This window comes from Haliaeetus albicilla, chromosome 20 (genome assembly GCF_947461875.1).
Source record: "Haliaeetus albicilla chromosome 20, bHalAlb1.1, whole genome shotgun sequence".
In the NCBI taxonomy this organism is placed as follows: Eukaryota; Metazoa; Chordata; class Aves; order Accipitriformes; family Accipitridae; genus Haliaeetus; species Haliaeetus albicilla.
In genome coordinates, this window is record NC_091502.1 from 24,978,647 (window position 1) to 24,999,707 (window position 21,061).

Genomic DNA, 21,061 nt, shown 5'->3' on the forward strand with positions numbered 1-21,061 from the left:
TTTGGGCATGCTTACACTGTAGGGTCGGTTTTGAACTAGTAACTTTCTGCAACAGGAGGACAGGCTTAAAGCAGTACTCTAGAAAGCTAGTACCTCTCCCTAAAAATCTTGCCTATCCTAGGGTGCGAGCGTTGCAGAAATGCTTTGGATGATTGCGCTGAGTAGAAAACCTGAATTTAGGCACCCACGTGGAGGTGTTTCCAGGAGTGTTAGGGAGCCTGCGCTCATTTTGTGGTCGGTGGAGATCTGGTGGGCACGTCAGTGGACCCTGGAGAGCTGTTCAGGTGCAGGGGTGGAGCGGCTCTCACCGCTCAGTTGACTGCATCGACTCGGCCTCCACCGACTACGGTAGGAGCTCAGCTGCCTATATTTCTGCTTCTTAAAACGGAATCAAATCCTCCTCAGTGAGGGCTGTTCTTTGAGGAGCCATTTTTTTGTGTGTCCTTACAACAACTATTACAGAAGGAGCTTTGATCCTTACCGAGATTTCTGAGTGCCGCTGTCATGTCATCGCCACAAGATGAAGAGAGGTGATGCTATGTGAGTTAGTGTTTTCTCAGGGAAAGTTCTTACTGAAGCATGAATTAAAAAGTCTCCAACAAGACCCTTTTTTATGCTTATGTCACATTAGTGTGCACACATTAAGGACCAATTAGGCAAGCGTTAGGTCCTTGACCCAGTAGTATCAACAGTGCCTTTACACTTGTGCTATAAAAGTGCCTATAGACTAGACCCTGAAAAAACTTCCTCTAGCGGGTATAGCTCCTCTCCTGAAGAGCTTGAACCAAATTGGTGAGTACTGATAAGGACGAAAATTAAATTAGAAGAAGTTCTGAGGAGCAGTGTCTTATCCAAGGTTGCACAGCACATTGGAAGTAAAAAACCTACCATTAAATCAGGTTCTACTGATCTCCAGCAGTCCCTGCATGCTGTGTGTGATCCAGACATGCGTTTAAGTCCTTGTAACATTTTTGGTATGAACCATTCCGCCTCTCTTTTTTTTTTAAATCTTTAAGTAAGTGATGCTTCATCAGGCAGGAGTTAAAATCTGTCTTACCTCTCAGTTTGCATCCTCTGTATATTATATTAAAATCCTGTTACTTTGACTCTGCAGCAACAACTTTTCAGAGGTCACAGCAAGAGGGGTTCTTGCAAAGTTGCCCATAGCTTTCAGCTATGGAGTTTCATTGTCCTTAAAATGTATCTGAAAACTATATGAAGACTTAGGTTTTGTAACTAGGAAGGCTAAAATCACAGTAAAATTACGTTGTCCATCTAAATTAGGCTATTATTATTATTACTGTAAAAACAACATAACAACATTTTAACCTACAACTTTTTATATCATGAAAGACCTTATCTATAACATCATTTCAGATACTGTTGATGATGTACTACATTCACATCTCTTGTAACCTTGCATGGGAAAAGACTTCCTAGATGTCAGTTTTGGTAAATCTTAACCCAGAATGATCATGAAACTGAAAAGGCAGGCAGAGCCTGAAAAGACATCTGACATAAATGCATCCAATGGAAAATACAGAGGCCTGTCTTTTTGTCTTTTCTCTGCAGGAAGCCCCACACCTCCTTACATTGTTGAGACCATTCTCTTTTTTTTTTTTTCTCTTTTTCTTTTTTTTTTTTTGCATTTATTTTGCAAGCCTGATATATTAAATTGTGGGTGATGAAATTTAGCATCTCGTCCTTCAGAGCACAGTCCAAACATTAGCTAAGCCAAGTGCCCCAGATAACAATTGTCTGTGCTGTTTGGCTGTTACACATTTTATCTCCGTGTGTGTGCATATTTGTGTGAATCCTGCGCACATACAGCTTCCTGAGAACTTGGCACCAGTTCTTCGGGAGCTACTTTGGAAGGGAGTGGATCTCGTCTAAAGAATGAGAAAAAGGAAAAATAAACAGTTTTTGGCTAGACAGGCGAGCTAATGATGTCTTTGTTTCCAAGGAGAGGACACAGGGTGGTCCAGCGGGCTGCCAGCATCTCTGGACTTCCAAAGCTGATTTTCAATCCTGTTTCACTGAGACACAGGGCATGTCACAGGATCTGAACTTTAGTCTTCTCAGATGGAGAAGGTCTTTTCAAAATGAAATTGCAATAGTACTTGAGCTTCCATGAACTCTGAACAAATTTCTCCAACATGATGGTGAACTGAGGTCCTACTACACAAGACCTTTCTCAGGCATAGAATCATAGAATCATAGAATTGGGTCTGGCTGAGATGGAGTTAATTGTCCCCATAGCAGCCCTCGTAGTGCTGTGCTCTGTACTGGTAGCTAGAAAGGTGTCGAAAACACAGTGGTGTTTTGGCTACTGCTAAGCAGTGCTCGCACAGCATCAAGGCTGTCTTTCCAACATTTCCCCACCACCCTCACTGGCAGGCTGGGGGTGGGCAAGAGCTTGGGAGGGGACACAGCCAGGACAGCTGACCCAAACTGACCAAACAGATATTCCATACCATAGGACATCAGCTCAGCTATAAAAGCTAAGTAAAGGGAGATGGAAGGGGGAAAATTTGTTATTTACGTTTGTCTTCTGGAGCAACTGCTATGAGCACTGGAGCCCTGCTTCCCAGGAAGTGGCCAGACATCACCTGCTGATGGGAAGTAGAGAATAAATCTTTTGTTTTCCTTTGCTTTCGTGCACAACCTTTGCTTTTGTGCACAATCTTTGCTTTTGCTCTATTAAACTGTCCTTACCTTGACCCACAAGCCTTTCATTATATTTTCTCTCCACTGTCCAGTTGAGGAGGGGCATGATAGAGCAGCTTTGGTGGGCACCTTGGCATCCAGCCAAGGTCAACCCAACCACAGGTTTGGATTGGAAGGGACCTTAAAGATAATTTAGTTCCAACCCCTCTACCATGGGCAGGGACACTTTCCACTAGACCGGTTGCTCCAAGCCCCATCCAACCTGGCCTTGAACACTGCCAGGGATGGGGCAGCCACAACTTCTCTGGGCAACCTGTGCCAGTGTCTCACCACCCTCACACTAAAGAACGTCTTCCTTGCATCTGATCTAAATCTACCCTCTTTCAGTTTAAAGCCATTACCCCTTGTCCTATCACTATACTCGCTGTTAAAGAGTCTCTCCCCACCTTTCCTACAGGCCCCCTTTAAGTATTGACAGGCTGCAACAAGGTGCCCCCAGAGCCTTCTCTTCTCCAGGCTAAACAACCCCAACTCTCTCTCAGCCTGTCCTCACAGCAGAGGTGTTCCAGCCCTCTGATCGTTTTTGTGTCCCTCCTCTGGACCCGCTCCAACAGGTCCCTGTCTCTCCTGTGCTGAGGACCCCAGAGCTGGACGCAGAACTGCAGGTGGGGTCTCACCCGATCGGAGCAGAGGGGCAGAATCCCCTCCCTCGACCTGCTGGCCACGCTGCTGGTGATGCAGCCCAGGAGATGACTGGATTCCTGGGCTGCGAGCGCACATTGCCGGGTCATGCTGAGCTTCTCATCAACCAACACCCCCAAGTCCTTCTCTGCAGGGCTGTGCTCAATCCACTCATCGTCCAGCCTGTACTTGTGCTTGGGATTGCCCCGACCCAGGTGCAGGACCTTGTGCTTGGCCTTGTTGAACTTCATGAGGCTCGCATGGGCCCACCTCTCAAGGCTGTCAAGGTCCCTCTGGTTGGCATAAAACACCAATGTGCCATCCAGAGCAATTCTTAAATTTTGATCACTTGTAGAAAGCACCAAGGCCAATGAGAGCTTTAAAATACTTTCTCCTCTATTCCCAAGTGGTTTCTGAATATCAGAGGAGAGGATGCGATTTGTTTGCCAGTGAACCCCATGATTTGTGCAGTACCATCTGGGTTATACAGATGACGTGTCTTTCAGGGCCTTGCGTGGCAGGTGTGGTGGGGCTTACCATGCCACGGTACTGCCTTTTCGGAGACACGGTGAACACGGCATCACGAATGGAGTCCACGGGCCTGCGTGAGTATTTGGGACAGTCCCTGGGGTGGGTGGTTGAACAAACTTCTCAAGAGGGATGAAGAAATGCGCATCTTTCATTATAAGCATTGCAATTGAATCAGCTCTAAAGAAAGGGGCATGTCAAACGACAAAATTCAAAGCAGCCTGAAGGGGAGGGCATCAGCTTTGCGATCGTAGGTCAGCATTTAACACCCTGCCTTCCAGCTCCAGTCCTCTGATTTGGATCCCATGAACCAAAATCAACATGAATCTTGCCCTAGATTTCTCCTACATGGGTTGGATCTAGACATGTAAAAAGAGCTGGTAGGAAAGAAACATTTACCTGCTTTTCAGTCATGTGTGTACGCAGATCTGCTGTTTGTTGCTGTCCTTGGCTAAGACATGGATATGCAAACCATAGTGGTTGAGCTGGGGATGACACAGTGGACAGTGAGGGACAGCAGTGTCAGAGCCCAGGATGTGTTTTGAATTTGCTTTTGATGTTCAAGCTGTCAGTACAAGTTGGTTTCCAAAGGCAATGTCTCATACGTTTTAATCCTTGATCTCTGATCTCCCTTCTGATATTTTCAACAGGTCTAAGAAATTACTTATTATACATGAAGTCTGTGATATTTAGTATTAAAATCTTGAGGTCATGCCAGGCTAGAAATATGCTGCTGTATATACGCCGCATTGGAACTTTTTCACTCTTTCATACAATCCTCACATTTCTAGCTCCAGTGATTTTGATTAGACTAATTAAGACTAACAATTAGGCTAATCATTAATTAAGGAAAATTGCCTTTCTTGTGATTATGGCTGGCTTATTTTAAGAGGCATGCATTGCATTTGGAAAGCAGTGGAAAGGAGGAAATACTTTGATAGCAGATTTCTAATGGCAAGACAGATATTTGAAGAATCTCAAGGTTTAGACCCTTGGAAGTGGAAAGTCCCACTGAGACTGGAGACAACAGGAGCACAGCAGATACAAGAGCATCATTATAGAAAAGTATATAGATACACGGTAATAGGAAGATTGTAGGTTAGCATAGCTCAAAGCTGTGTGGTCTTCCTCTGAATAGTTGAACTGATGTTCTTTCTGATTATTCTGAAAAAAAATTTAACTGGTTCATCCCCTATCCTTCAAGGGGAAAGGGAATGTGATTGACACATTTGAAATAAAAACTTCACAGAAACAACAACAAAGAAAACTATTTCAGGGGAAAATGTTTTAGAAACATTCCCTAGTTTGTTCATACCAGCAGAACAACAACAAATTTCAGTGAGTTCCAGCAATGGTGGTAAAACAAACTGGGGGAGATGGGAATTTAATAAAGATAGAATCATAGAATCATTTAGGTTGGAAAAGACCTTTAAGATCATGGAGTCCAACCATTAACCTAGAGCTGCCAAGTCCACCATTAAACCATGTCCCTAAGCATCACATCTACACGTCTTTTCAACACCTCCAGGGATGGCAACTCCACCACTTCCCTGGGCAGCCTGTTCCAATGCTTGACAACCCTTTTGGTGAAGAAATTTTTCCTAATGTCCTAATATCCATTCTAAACCTCCCCAGGTGCAACTTGAGGCCATTTCCTCCTGTCCTATCGCTTGTTATTTGGGAGAAGAGACCGATCTCCACCTTTGTCCTTTTTGTGCATGGACTGTTAATGGCATTTCTGAATTACCGAAAAATCCACATGGATCTAGATGCACAGCCACATTTTCATTATGTCCCCTTGCAAACTCCATCTCTCTGCTCTTCATCCCAACTTTCAAATGATGTTGGATGGCTGTAGCAGGACAGTTGGTTATCTTTCTTTTCTTTCTTGCTCCCTAGTTATGCTGTGGCAATAGATAAAAATGGCATTTTTGATTCCAGCTGACAATGTTGCTGAAAAAACACTTACCAACTTTATTTAGAGCCGGACTTCTACACTTGGTGTGTTTGGCATCCTTCTCCAGGAAGCCCCCAGTGTAGATCTCCTCTCATCCTGTGCTCATTACAGCCCTACCTGGAAGGATCCATCCATCAGCATCAAACTCTACGTAGAAGAGCACCGCACAGCTACATGCCTGCATGCTTTGAAGCATTTTTCCTTGTCGGTATGAAGCAGTGGGGAATTCGCAGTGTGTGTGCAGTACAGTGATCCAGCTGTTTTGCTTTCTGTTCCCAGCTTACAGAATTCATGTCAGCCAAAGTACAGTGGATACGCTTCGGAGTCTAAATGAAGGCTATGAAATCGTACCTAGGGGAAAAACAGAACTGAAGGTAAGAAGGCCAGGGCTGTGTGAAATGCTTCGCAGGGGAATCTTCTTGCTTAAGGAATTTTCATATGGAGCTCTTGTTTGGCCTTCATCCACCACTCTTCTGCCGGTTCCTTCCCAAATTTTTCCCATCAGTTGTTTCAGTACATGAGGTAATTACTGAAGGACCATAGGATCGAGCAATCACCTGTATGTGCTGGATCTAAGTATTTATTTAGGACTCTATTTAGTCCACCCTTGACAGAAGCTGCTACTTTTCACTGTGTCCAAATAAGACAACACCAAATAATTAAAAACATCACTTCCTCCCTTACATAGTCAATAGACAGAAGTAGGAGTTTTGCTTGCCTTAAACACCTTCAGTAAGAGGTCTGAATATGGCCCCAGGTCCCTTAACAATCTTTCATGACAAATGGAATCATCTCACCCAAGTGTATATGTCTGCAGGTGGAGATCTGGCGTTATTCCAGATTTAGTCAATGGAAAGAAACCTTTACATAGTGGAGATAAATTGGCACTTTAGGAAATTATTAACCTGACTTACTTTCAGGGTCCAGTTTATGTGAAGATGAATGTTGCCCTAGAAGTGTCTATTTTCCTCCATTTCTCCAGTCAAGGCTGACTGACTCTAATACAGATGCCTACAGTTCATCAGGTGCATCTCACCTTAAAAGCTAAATCATCAGTGGTGGGAGAGGAAGTTTTATTCTGATATTCAGCCCAGCAACAGTTGTAAAATCTCTCAATTAATGATGCTAGTGCTGCCAAGTAAGATGATTAGAGACCCTGTAGTCTCCCATTTCTGTTAAGCTGTGTAGTTTCAATGACCCAGCTCATGCGGGTCATTTGTAGGTGTCAGTTTGAGTAAGGTCTCTTCTTTTAGGATAGTAAAATTCAAACCATCCCTGAACCATTGTGAAGGAGAGCCCATGATTTCCAGCCATTGTCTGTCTCTGGATATATATGAAGCCCTCAGAAAGCCAGTGGGAAAATTACACATTGAACAGAGGGTGGTCTGAAAGCTGCTCTTTATCTGGATTTTTGTTTTTATTTTAGGGTAAAGGAGTAGAAGACACATATTGGCTAGTTGGCAAAAAAGGCTTTCTGAAGCCCTTACCTAAACCTCCTGAAATAAAGCCAGGGTAAGTGTGACTTCATCGCTGTTCAACACATTCATTAAAAGTCCTTGTTGGAGTTCACAGGCTGAATAGCTGCCCTTCCATGTTATCTGTTTGCAAAGTCTACATCATTTTCCTTAGGTGACTTAATTTTCAGGCAAAGTGCTGGGACTCAGAAGTGATGCAGTTTCTTCAACTCCTTTCCTTAATGATAGTTCCCAAGAAGTGGCATGGAAACTTGTTGCTTCCTGCCCTATAGTCCCTTGGAGACGGAGCACCAGGGATTTCCTTCCTGAATCTCCTTCCTACTCTCTGTGTGTATGGGAGACACACAGGTAGAGGCATTTTCAGCTCGCTGGTGTCATCAGTATATGGGCGATACTCAGATTTTTCTCTCTTTCCATCAAACTCCTGCAGGAAACACCAGCCTCATTCAGCATATAAACATGTTTCTTCCCTGTAGCACTGCCCATTCAAACAGAACAATAAGGAGGCTTTGTGTTGTAAAAATATGGCACCGTTAGGTAATTAAAGACTTAATGATGTTGCCTCCATACAAGCGGCGGTGAGCAACGATTGAGCACTTGAAATTCATTAAGCCATTTTGTAGCTCTGCAATGCCTGACTTTGCAAAGGGAGTACTCCCTGTTCAGCTGTCACATGCTGTATGCCTGGAAAGGATGTTGTTGGCAGGACATAAAAACCAGGAGTGGGATTTTTTTGACAAGAACAGTGTAGTCACCCACAATAAAGCTAGTCAACCTTGACTCCCTTTATAGTCAACAAAGAAATACATGCTCAGGGGTCTGATTCGACTGGCCTGCTTGGAAGTCTGCAGTAGAAGATGAATTGCCCTTGCAAGATGCCTGTTTTTTTGACTGTAGAGAAGTCCTACAGTGACTAGCTCAGAGATTGATGTCTGACAGCAAACAAGGTCTGTTTTTATTTTGACTCTGACTTCCCCTGAGCAAGCTTGTTCTAAGTTTTGCCTCATTTGTTCTTAGTAAAATGAAGAAGGCTTTTATCTCTCTTTGCACATAATGGTAAACTACTTGGGCGGTTGCATATAGGGCAGTCCATGTGCTCAGGGCCCTCCTGGAGCCTTCTTGGAGTAGTATGAAATTAAAAGTATTTTGGGCCATAATTTTTAAGTTATATGGGTGTCAATCAGGGTGGAAGATAGAAGGTTACTGGAACATAATTTTGAGGGACAATATTTCTTAGGCTTGGAGGCATTTTATTGTTAATACTTGATGGAAATGAGCTATTGAGTAATGTGTGTTGCTATCAATGTTGCATTATTCATGGGAGATACGAAACTTGGAGGAGCTTTGCCAGATTAGCAAGGTGGGCTGGCTTACCATGCAACCAAAGAAGTACCAAGACTTCTACCTTGAGAGAAGGTTCTTCTCATCCTGGTTTTACCGTCTAAAAGTCATGTGTTGGGCCTCTGTTGACTGTTGAGTTTCCTTCCATAATCCTCAAAAAGCCTGTCCTCCGGTCATGTGTGCCAAAGTCAGACTTATGCAGGCCCGAGGTGTTTCTAAACGTGGATTGTAAATGACAGAAAATACATCAGGTCCAGGGGGGACAGTAAGAGCGGGATCAGGGGATCTTGAGCATCCTTGTGCAACCTCAGAAGACTCCACCAGTAGCACTGCAAAGAGGAAGGTGATCTTCTGCTCTTGCCCCTGATCTTCACTGTCCCCTTGCAGTTTTTCTGTCCCCATAGAGCATCATACAGCAGTTAAATGAATGTGAAAGTAATCAGAGAAAAAAGCAAAATTATATGAAACTGAATCTGTCCCAGTGAAGGGTCAAAATGAAAGCTATGCCCCATAGAAGTCAAATGGCAGAAAGAAGTAACTGGAGGTTCAAGCAAAGCAAATATTTGGAGAACTTCCTCATGCACAGGCTGTGCTATTATCAGAGAGGTGTCAGACATGGCATCCTATTTTTCCGGTCTTATCTTGATGGTTCAATTTTATGTCAGTTCATGAGAGGCTGAAAATTGTTTTTCTGTTATGTCTATATGTTGGCCAATACAGCAGTTTGAAGACACTGCTTGATACACTTCCATAGGAATTTCCTCATCTGCAGGATTTGTGCTGAGGAAGGAGGTGCTGAACAAAGTCCTCTTTTACTCATCTTTTCACTCTGTCTTGAAGCAACTCATCTTCTGTTTAGGTCTTTCTTTTCCATGAGGTCTTGAACAACCCAGTCCCTCATATCTGGTGAGATCAGTGGGCAGCAGCAGATTTTCTCCTCCTATTCATAAGAGCAAGGGACACATTCGTCATCACTTGATTCCACACATTCCTCATCACTTAATTCCCTGTGGCTCATCGAAGGTAGCGACCTCCTCTGAGAGGTGTGCTGGAGAATTTCAGTCCATAGTTTGGCTTGCTGCCTGAGCTCTTGACTTAGACCGTTACAGGGAATCACACTCATTAAGTATTAAAGAACCAGGAAAGGGAATTTGCTTCCCTGACGTAATCTTCAGCTTCCATGTTTCTTACTGCTGTGACAAGTCATAGCCCATGAGATACGGAGTATTTCAGGCCTTCACTTGCAGTGCTTTGTGGAAAAGACAGCAGATAACATAAAAAAAGTGCTAACTTCCTATTATTTCCCATGACGTAAACCCCATCAGCCAATCAAAGCTGTAATCACAGTCCTTGGCAGGAGGATTTCTTGACATGTGAAGGCAATTTTCCAGCTCGGGTATGGAAAACCAGTCATGAGAAGATCTATGACCAAGTAGCTCATGGAGCTGTTCATAGATGTCTAGGGACAAATCAAGCTTGATCATCCTACTGTGCTTGCAGTAGTCTTGGCACCCCAGACCTGGAGAATGGTCCTTGACCTTTCAAAGGTGAGTTTATATGCAGGTTAGAAACCAAGCTTCAGCAAACTTAAAAATATGGAAGAATATTCAATTATGTGATTGCATTAATACTAATGGTCCAGTAAAATCCTGTGATAACAACCCGTTCTGGTATTGCTGAAATTGCTGAGACAATACATCTGATTGCCTAGTAAAAAATCTCAAGCCACCACCAAATGACTAACAAAGGAACAATTTGAATTTAATTGATATGCACCAACCTCTCTGTTTAATCCCAATTACAGACTTATTGGAGGCATTAGTTGGAACATTCTTATTGACTTTTATTGTCTGCACCAGGCTTTCATACATTTACAGTTGTGTAAGGACATTTAGATAAATGTACTTTACTCTTAAAACCCAGGTGCTGTGGGTGACATGGCTCACACAGGATACAAAGCATTTTAATTAAGAAGAAAGGTAGTTCAATGAAAAGACCTAATATGCTTCTTACCACCCCTACTTTCTTCAAACCATGCATAAAGTCAAATGAACTAAAAGGCTATTCTTAAAATTAACCTTATGTGAAGCTGCTCAGGGTCTGTGTATCTGTTTTCAGAAGTAAAAAGATTAGTGGAAATCAAGCAAGAAACCCTTCAACACGCTCTTTTTATGGGACAGGGTGGAGGTTCAGTAGTAGACCCAGGACACAGGGAAAGTGCAAGTTTAATGTCCAGATTGCAGTGCTGGCTCCTGCCCCAGAGAATTTTCCATTTTGAAGGATAACCTCCTTTTTTCTGGGTTTGGTCAAACCTCAATTTTACCTGCTTTGCATTAATTTTGTATCACATAGAACAGGGCAGGCAGTTCAATAGGCTCCTTCATCCTTTCATTGCTCCAAGGCAAATTTCTACACATTTTCTGGCAGATGTTTGCCTTGTGATGAATATTATTTCTCCTTCTTCCTTGCAGCTTGTTAGGATTTGTATTGCTGCATCTCAGGATCTTGTGGGTTGGGGATCCATCGTGTAATAGCCACAAAAGGCAAAGAAAAAAGCTCTCCACAAAAGCCTGATAGTGCCACTGGAAATAATAGCAGATTGGGGTGGACATAAGAGAAGGTGTCACAAAATGATAAGATAGCAAAACCAAGCATGCTGAGCAGTCGAGCAGCAGCCTACCTGTAGGATAGATATTTTTTTTGAGATTTCACAGTCAGGTAGGTTTAAAGGAAGGCTGTGAGGTTTCTTTGAGGGTACACCAGGAGACTAGTTTTGGGGCTGAAGATCAGCCATGGAAAAAGCAGAAAGCTGCTAATCTATAAGTGTGGGATATTAGAAGTTGGCATTCTGCAATGCTCTGGGACAGGCAGCACTTTGTCAGCACTGGTGGAGCACTCCTTTTGTCCAAAACAGCAGAAAAGATATGAGGTTATACAAATCTAGCAGATACAAGCCTGACCTGGACTAAATCACAGATGCATTTGGCAAAGCACTGAAAAAATATCTAGCACTAGGAAAAATTCAATAGCTAATGAAATTCAGAAAAAAACCCAAGAGCCAGGATCACATTCATTTGCAGTTCCAAGGAGATGAGTGACATACTCAGTCTTTTGACTTCCCAACTTTTACCATCCTGTTTCAGAAATCCTTTGCTCTGGTACTGAATACAGTGCTTTCAAGCAGCAGGAGCCCTCTATCCCGGGAGGGAGTTTTATCTAGAAACTTCCCCTTCCTAACATTATTTTATATTAGCTATAGAAAGTTAACTGGAGGGAAAAAAAAAAAGAATACAATTCAGCGAAGAAAGATACAGATCATAGGTTCTCTCAAGGGCTTTTAACCATGAACCCGGTGCCCAGGTAAAGAATGTATGAGAGTTTTGGATTTTTATCATCAGACCCAGATCTCTTCTCTTGTATGAAATCATGCAATAGCTCTTAAGTCCAGAAAGGCTGATAAATCATCGAGCCCACCACCATCCACAATGATAAATACAACCTGATATGAGAAATCACTAAAAACTGAAGATGCAGCCAGAGATAGGAGAGAGTTTGGGGGTCTCCCATGTACACATACATGAGGATCAACCCTGGAGAAAGCACTGAAATCCTTGTTTTAAAATGAAATGGGCGAGAAGCAGTGAAAGATGGTCAGAGAATCAATCTCTCAACACCAGATGAGAAATATCTTTTTACGAGCAAGGAAAAAGACACCCATTAAGACAACATGGCTTTTTCTTCTACCCAATACAAGGCTCTTATTGCTTTGCCTATGTTGAGGCATCCTGGCAGGATGGGAGATGATCCGTAGAGAGTCTCTGCTGTTGCTGTTGCTGCTGATGTGTCTTTCTGGAGGGATAAGCAAAAAGATTTCTGTTCAGGCTCCTATTTGAAGTTTTTCACCCAATGCACTTGAAAATCAGAAATAAAGGACCTTGTGGAGCAAACAGCATTGAAAAACTTTTGTTGTCCTTACATAGCTGGAATTACACAACAGCTTCACAACATTTCATAAATAAACTTTATATAACATATAACAGAGTTATTTGAGGAAATCAAAGCACCCTCTGGCTCATAGGTTTGATCACCCAGTGTCAGGACAGATGCTTTTTGCTTCACAATCAATGCTTTCTTTTCAAATTATTTCTGAACCTCTAACACAACAGCAAAATGAAGAGAAAAGAATACTCTGGTCATGGCTATGGCATAATGCAGGTGAGAAAGAAGAATTTTTTTCTGAAATCTGATTGAGGGGAGAAAGGGAATGAAAGCCAGTGACTCATCTCCCTTTGAACAAGGCTGTCTGACTTAGAATGTGGTTGCTCTAGCTGATATATTTAAACAAGCTCTTTTTGAGCAAGCTGAGGTTTCTGGGAGAATTGGCTGGAATACTAGATTAGAGAATTACTGCTGATAGCAAGGAACCCTAAACGCGGTGTTCAGAAAGGAAGCAAAATCAGGCAGTGGTATTGTTTGGCTGGAAGACGTGATTAAATGCATTACCTTTTCTCCCATGGATATTTCTGCAGATTTAGGGAAAGGTAGTTCTGACACCGTGCTCAGGACCTGGCTGGCTTTGTGGATCGTATTCTGGGGTATGGCCTCAGGCATGGCTGAGGTGTGCCCAGATGTGCCTGGATGTGCCCAGTAGTTTCTCCCGTCTCACCCAGACAGACTGGGAGGTGAAGTGGGAGGTGAAGGTCCCTTTGAAGGATGTTTTTTGCAGAGGGACAGAGAGAGCAACAACCAGCACCTCGACAGCAGGACAGGCTGTCTAGGGTAGGTCCTGGCTGCAGGGGTTCACCTGAGGGTGTTTCTCCCTGGATGTGCCCACACTTCCCTTGAGAAGAGAAGCAGAGGGAAACCCAGTGGCGAGTGATCTGAGCTGTCTGAACAGGAGTCAGCTTGTGCCTAGGAACATTTTTAGGGTGTTGCACCCGCTGCGTGGGCTGGCCAAGTGAGAGTTCTATCTGATCAGGGTACACGTCTCTCCCTCCTGCCGTCTAAACAGGCTTTCTTGCTACATAGCAGCCCAAAAGCTCTTATATGAACAACAGTGCTGAGGGACAAGAGGGAAGAGTACCGAGGACAAACCGTCTCAGAGCTGCTTTTAGCCTCCTCTGCTCCCCCGCCAACTGCTTCTACAAAGCTACCAGCCATTTAAAGTAAGAAAAACCGGAGTATGATGAAACATGGGTTAAAATAAAATAAACTGCCTCAGAAACGAGTAACCTCAGAGACAATCCTGACTGGTTTAAAGACAAAGGTGTGTGGGAAGCAGTCAATGAAAGGGGTCCAGGGCTGGCTGGAGCAGGACCACAGAGCTGAGATGTAACGGGCTGCCCAGGATTCCTGCGTCTTGCAACAGGGTACACATTGCTCCAGCATATGGGTTTATGCAAAGCAGGGATAAGAGAAAGAGAAAGGAGAGCAGAGGAGACTATGTCTGCATCTGTATGACCTAGGTCTCGAGGCAATTTGAGTGGCAGTCGTTCTCACCAAAGGGTACGGAGTGGCCAAGCCATAAAGATGCTCTGTCTATGGGTCTGAGTTTTTCCCCCTGTAACTGGGAACTAGAAGTTGTGCTGGCTGCCTAAGGTTTGAGCCAGGGGCTTGTGTTTTCAGTGCTCAGAAAAAAATCATTGTAACACACCACATTCAGAAAAGAGAAGGCAAATTCCTTAACCATTCAGGGAGCTGGGGTGCAGGACCTTACAGTTTCTCCTGCTGGCTTTGGAAACAAAGTGGTGGGAAGAGATTCCCTTGGTAAAAGAACAGCTGACTTCAGACAGAGGGGTTTTGCGAGAGGTCGGGATGGAGGGTACAGAATCAGCCCTCTCCAGTTGCTCAGACATTACTGAGTTCAGAAGATGTGTCAGTGCTGTTTGCACTGGATCTTTTTTCTTGTTATTGTGCCCTGGGTGAAGGTTAAGTCGTTATCAAACAGTTACTTGATACTTGTGTGAGCAGTGTTTGGAGGTAGAGCTCAGGCAACCTGATACTGTGCTTGATCCCCGAATACCCTGGTCAGGTCTTCACCTTCTGTGGGTCACAACCTGCTGCACTATTGTGCAGAAATAAGCAGCAAACTCCTCCACTCCCCTGTGGATGAAGTCCTGCTGGGTGGACTCAAAGAACAAGCCCCTCACGCTTATCCATGTGTGGCTGAATTTTGCTACTGCTTGCATAAAGGGGCTGGAGACGAAGTATTCCTCTTCCCCCTCCAACTGGTAGGATTTAATCTTATTAAAAGTTATTTAGCATAGACACCTCCATCTGAGCTGGTCACCTTACACATCTTTTAGAGTCAATGCGGAGAAACAGGCACTTCTAGGTACATCTCTTCTGCCCCGCAGAGGACATCTACTTTGAGATAAAGCCCAAAGCTGTGCCTGTTTCTCTCCACTGCCTCAGAAGAGAGCCCAAGATATTTGGCTCAGATGGAGACATCTGTGTTGCAGATGATAGCTAAATTTCAGGGACATGAATCCCACTTGAGTTGTAGATTCCCAGAAGAAACCATTCCTCATTCAGCCCATCAGGATTATATCCTCCTGGCTTCCCTGTCCTTGGGACCCAGCCCTAAAGTCTCCAGCACTGATGGAGAGTTTATAGACAGGGATCAATGCTTCTATAAAAAGGAAAGATGTTCCCAGATCTGAGGATTTAGGTAAGGCATGGAAGGACAGCTTGGTTAGACGTTTCCATTTGTAGGACAGAATTGGCAAAAGAGCTGAAACTTGACTCCGATCTCCCTCGGGAAAGGCTGTTAAATTTGTACTAAGCTTTCAGGGAAAACTGGCTGCCTCTAGGGACAGTTAAATAGGATTTCCATTTGGAAATGTGCCCATAGCTTTGAGAGCTGGAAGTTTCTGAAAGCAAAGAAGACCAAAAGGCACTGAGGCAGGGCTGGACTAACTGAAGGCAAGATCTTCACAGCAGTTTTGTTGTGCTCTTCCCTTTAATGAATGAGGGGGAGAATCAGAGGAATAATGGAATAATTCTCCTGGGATTAATCTTTTCTAATAGATTCTGGATACAGACATGATTGATAGATATAATGTTTGTGTTTCTCAATCAATAAAGTCATTCCTCTCATCCTGGGAGAAGTGTCTAAGATGTGCCAAGAGCCCTCTGGATGTGCCTGGTTTTACAGATTGCAAAAGATGCCTGTCTCAGAGCAGGCACTTAATTTCAGGACACTTAAAATTAAAGTAGCTAACCTCACTCTTTGCAGTAAGTAAGTCGAGCCGAAGTAATTAAAGAGGGGAATAAATAAAATCAGAACCAGGCCCAATATTTGTTTTCCTTTTTTGCATCAGAAGACACTTACCTTTCACTCGGTCTCCGTTATGGTCTATTCTTTATTGCAGATGAAACTGAACTGGTTCTTTCTCTAATGGCCTACGTGTTCACTGCAGGTGTAGAGCTCATGGGTTACCCACGGAAGAAATTGCAGAGTTCAAAAGGAGGAAAGCTGAAAAACTCCTTGGCAAAAGGGCCTAGATCTGAGGTAGTAGCTGTAGGACAGTCCCAATGTAGCTCTGCTATTTAGTGTCTGCTTATGTGTTATTTGTCTGCACTTTGCTGGTTTTAGTGTCATGTCCTTTTTTTTTTTTTTGTCAAAAATATGTATTATTCTTTTAAAGTGTCTCATTCAAAGGTGCTCAGAAGAGCAGCAAAGCTGTCTAAAGATAGTAGTAACCTTGTTGGGCGATTTCCTACCAAATTTATGACCTATTATCACATTCGTTCCTGAAAGACATACAGTATTAGTGTGTTTACCTGCAGTGGATTATCGATCCACTGGATGTCGATGTGCACTGTGCCAGGAAGAGCCCAGTACATGGTAAACACAGAGATAAAGCTGGAGTTCAAACCTGGAAGAATCCAAATTGCCTGTTGTTGCTTTCCTGTAATGTGTATCTCCTGCCTAGTGTAATTCCATGTCTCATGACAGGAAACAGGATGCAGCTCTGTTATTCATCACTATGGTACCTACTGGTACAAGAAAGAAATGTGGATTTAGGATGATTTGGTTGGAATTCAGAAGTTACATGGAGTATAACAGCATGACCTGAGCTGCCTGATCAAATAGGTGCTACAGGAGCAAGGCTGGCATATAAGCATGCACACCCACACATGCACATAGAGGGTCTGATGTCCCGTGAAAATGCTGTATGGTTGGTTTCATTAATATCTCTGAAAGCAGCAATAATGCTTCTGCTCAGTGCCTCTGAACTAACTTTTACTTAATTTCCATTTTCTTAGAAAAAGGCAGAGGTGGATGAAAGCCCAGAGTGCCTAGATATAGGCTGGTTACAAACCCCTAAGATACACCATATCAAGCTGATAGATTACTCTAAAGACTAAAGCTCCATCCAATTTTCTTACAAGGATAAAACACAGCAGACAACTTTTGGCTGTGTTCCTCTTTCCCAACCACAACTCTTAAAGATTCAGGGGCTGTTACTAGGCTGTTTTGTCTCCCTTAAGAGATTTTTAAATTTTTGTTTGAGGCTCTCCCTATTCTACAAGCTGGGCAGAAATTCTTCATTAAAAAAAAAGATTTAAATATGGGACACACTGTGCAGAGACCTGCGTAAGCACTACCATATGTGAACACTCGCTGCTAAACATAAGCTCCAAGGCACAGAAGACAGCCCTGTTGATCTACACCTATGAGCACAAGCTATTCCTCCAAGGCCAGAGACAAAGAAGATCCCTCTCTTTAGTTAGCGCTGCTTGAAAAAAACTGCACATATACTAATACAAAAACATTTAGTACTTATATCACCCACAGACATAGACTTCTGCACTGAAGCAAGGCTGATTAGCAGTACATTATAGAGAACAGAAGGTCCTCATTAGTCCACTTGGCTCAATTCATGGGAAATAGCAGAAAAATCAATAAGGCATTTATACCTGGAGCATTTCAACAGTCCTAGTTCAATCCTTCGTGTGTGCACGAAGCTTTCAATGGAGGCAATTATGTCCTCAACATCCACTTGTTCCCACATGCCCACTTGGTGATTTAGTGATGTTTCCAGCTAACCTATTTTAGACATATATGATGAAAGGGAATATGCCATAAATAACCTTGGTTCTCTTTGATAGCAATGAAGGAATGCTATACAAGGATTTCAGATGTAGTGGTCTATAGTCTAGTCACCCAGTTTACAGCCCCATTAGTCTGGGACTGTAAACTCTTAACAGTCTTACAAGGTCTTTGTTAGGATAAGATAGGGATCCCCATCTCGGAGTATTTGTATATTTTGGAGTATACATCTGGCCTGGAGTCTAAAGGAAGGCCAAGACTCTGCTCCTCATGCTCACGAAGTGAATCCTTTAACCTTGAAAGAGTGACTGTGGACTCTGTTGTCCTTGGTGGACACCTGTTTTCGAAGAGAAGTGATGGTTCTGTCCGAATCTTGATAAAAATGTGCGGCAAAGCATGATGAACACCAAAGTGCACCTCCAGTTATCTGAAGAAAAACCTCTCGGCTATACCACTAGTGATCCTTATACTTTGTCCTGCAGTAGGATCTATGATCTTAACATGGACCTACTAACCCACTCATGCAAGTGGGATTCAGCCCCGAGCACCGTGGTTTTCAGAGACACTTGTGCAAGGCTGGCAGATGAAACAGCAGCTGAAGACCACGTAGGATAAACCGTGGCATCCCAAATACTGCTAGACAGTATCCTCAGGCAGCTGAATCCCACCTCTAGCATCTTACAGTGCTTCTGATATGGAGAAAGGGAGTTGTCTCCTTCAAGGCCCAGCAGAGAATGGTCCCACAGAGAGGTCAATGATTCCCTGTGGTCCCTAGGTTGAGCTCGCTTTGGAGATGAGACTTGGACTCCATGCAAGTCTGTCAGAGTTCACTGTGGAGTTCAAAGGGGCAAGATTTCACCCCAATGTGATTGGTAGCTGCTGTATTTAGGGAGGGATCCATGGTGTATAAATCTTTGTGCCACATGTATTGCTCTTTGCTGACCTTCAGATATATAAGCATATGGGTAGTGTGTCCTGCGTGGACAAAGGACCAGTCTGGGATCACCTAAAAGTACTGAGGCTCAGTTTTTTAAGTTCTCTTCCTTTTTCTTTCCCCTCAAGACTTTGCCTCTCCCTCTAGTCTGACCTCTCGTCCCATGAACTCAGCTTAGTGACAGGAGATCCCTCGAGGTTCTTTCTTGTTCAAGAAATACAGTAAACACCCAAATCATTGCATCTTGCTGGCCAAGCCATAGACTAGCAAGGTGTGACTGACCAGCAGTTAAGATCTGAAAGCTCATTCAGGATGGGGTTTTTGATAAAGATTCTCTCTGTCCTCAAAGGTGAAACCCACGCCTACACAGAAACCCACACAATTACAGCATAGTCCTTCAGCCTCACTGCAGGGATAATCTCAAGTGATTTTGCCTGCATGATGTCTCCAAAGATTAAAACCAGAACTGCAGAAACCAAACACTGATTTCCATTGATCTTTTTCCCATCATATCTTTTTCTGACCCCATTCTTCCACTCTATCAGCTACTTCTCTCTTGGTATGCAGGGCAACAAACTGGAAGGCATATCTTCTTCATCCAACACCAGAAAGGCCTAAGAAAAAAAAAGAAATTTCATTTCCTTAGTAGTTGCAAAACATTTGGGATTACCTTTGACAAGGGCATCAGCAATTTCTCATAAAGTTCAATGAATGAATTTTCAGGGTGGATCCTAAGTCCCATTGGGTTGATACATTTGGGTGATTTCTTAAGATTCAGAAATTTGCCTTTAGATCTCTTTCCTGTTTTTTGCCCTTGGTTGTCCTTGGCTGCCCTTGGTCTCCCACTGAGTGTGAGAGTGAAGGGAACATGATGTGTGCTGAGTTTGGAGGTCCTGGCTCTTCTCTTGTTTTATCCAGATTTAATAGCCAGTCCTCAGGCACAGGTAACTAGACCATCAAACACCATCTTCAGAACCTTAGGTCAAATAATAAAATACGATTCCCTTGAATGATAACAAAAAAGCATTAGATATGTAGTGCTACAATACAGGGTGTCAGAGTGGTCAAGCCTGCACACCTGGTTCTGGTGCCAGTGCTATTAGTTGACTTTGCTATAGTCTGATATATATATTTTAAATTATATTTATATACTGTATAGATATTTAATAGATACTTTAAAGACAGCCCACCCTGTGCTGTCATTAAGGGCAGCTTCATTAGGCTGCTTAACAATTCTATACTAATAATTGGTCATTAGTGTGAATAGTCCTTGGGCCTAATAATATTCATTCCCCTCCTTTCAAGATCTCATATCTCACACTCTTGATATGGAATCATAGCATCACAGAACGGTTTGGGTTAGAAGGGACCTTTCAAGGTCATCTCGTCCAACCCCCCTGCCATGGGCAGGGACATCTTCAACCAGATCAGGTTGCTCAGAGCCCCGTCTAACCTGACCTTGAATGTTCCAGGGATGGGGCATCGACCACCTCTCTGGGCAACCTGGGCCAGTGCTTCACCACCCTCGGCGTAAAAAAATTCTTCCTTATATCTAGTCTGAATCTCCCCTCTTTCAGTTTAAAACCATTACCCCTTGTCCTATTGCTACGGGATCCCTGCTTCATATAGTCAGTTTTACATATATTTCTATTCTGAAGTAATTGCTTGTTCATTGTACACAACAATGGTGTGTACAATTTAAAACCATATATATATATCTATGTATAATCACAACAATTTCTCAGATATTTCTTTTTAATATCTATATAATCACAATAGGGATATTGGTATGGGTTGGCATTAGGTTCTTTTTGGTTTACAACAGCTGGAATTATATTTTCTTCTATTATGCACAGTAAATTTGATTTTATATGATACTTTATGTAGGACAGGACAGCTGCAGAGTTGACACTTACCTAAAGCCCTGCCATTCACTCAGCTTCTGGCCTTCTACAAGTCCTTGATGTTTGTTTTGTCTCTGAAACACCCATTATGTTGTAATAAATCTGTGCCCATTGACAGATGGTAGAACCTGGGCATCATGAACACTTGGAGCATCATAACAAATGATCCTCTTCAGCTCCATCACATCAGTTTACTAGCCTGGCTCTAGATATAGTCTCTCAGCCCAGCTCTTGAGTCCTGGTACTCAGCAGAGCTCATTCTGTTGGGAACAGTGCCAGGCTAAGGCAGCAAAACCCCGCCTGGATCTGAGATGGACGTCAGGGCTTTCTGGTTCTCTGCTCATCCTGTCTTGGGCTTGGTGAGATCATGGGGCTGTCAGAGCAGCTGGACCTTCAGATTTCTCACTGGTGGCAATGAAAGACCTTAAACTTGGAGGAGCCCAGCTGATTTATTACCAGCTAAGGGCTTTATGAGGCTTGTGATGCAGTTAGGAACGTTTTTCAGGAGCAGCTGAA

At 43.3% G+C, this 21,061-nt stretch overlaps 1 protein-coding gene across 5 annotated transcripts in view; it reads left to right on the forward strand.

Moving 5' to 3' along the window:
* Positions 1 to 21,061, forward strand: part of GUCY2F (guanylate cyclase 2F, retinal) — a 50,064-nt gene that overhangs the window by 26,420 nt on the left and 2,583 nt on the right. For 4 of the 5 annotated variants that reach the window (XM_069808596.1, XM_069808601.1, XM_069808599.1 and 1 more), the window contains 3 exons: positions 3,855 to 3,953; positions 6,113 to 6,207; positions 7,260 to 7,345. In XM_069808596.1, coding sequence (XP_069664697.1) covers positions 3,855 to 3,953; positions 6,113 to 6,207; positions 7,260 to 7,345 — 280 coding nt within the window. Of the gene's footprint in view, positions 1 to 3,854; positions 3,954 to 6,112; positions 6,208 to 7,259; positions 7,346 to 16,070; positions 16,163 to 21,061 lie in introns of all 5 variants that reach the window. The other variant, XM_069808598.1, reaches the window with a different exon arrangement.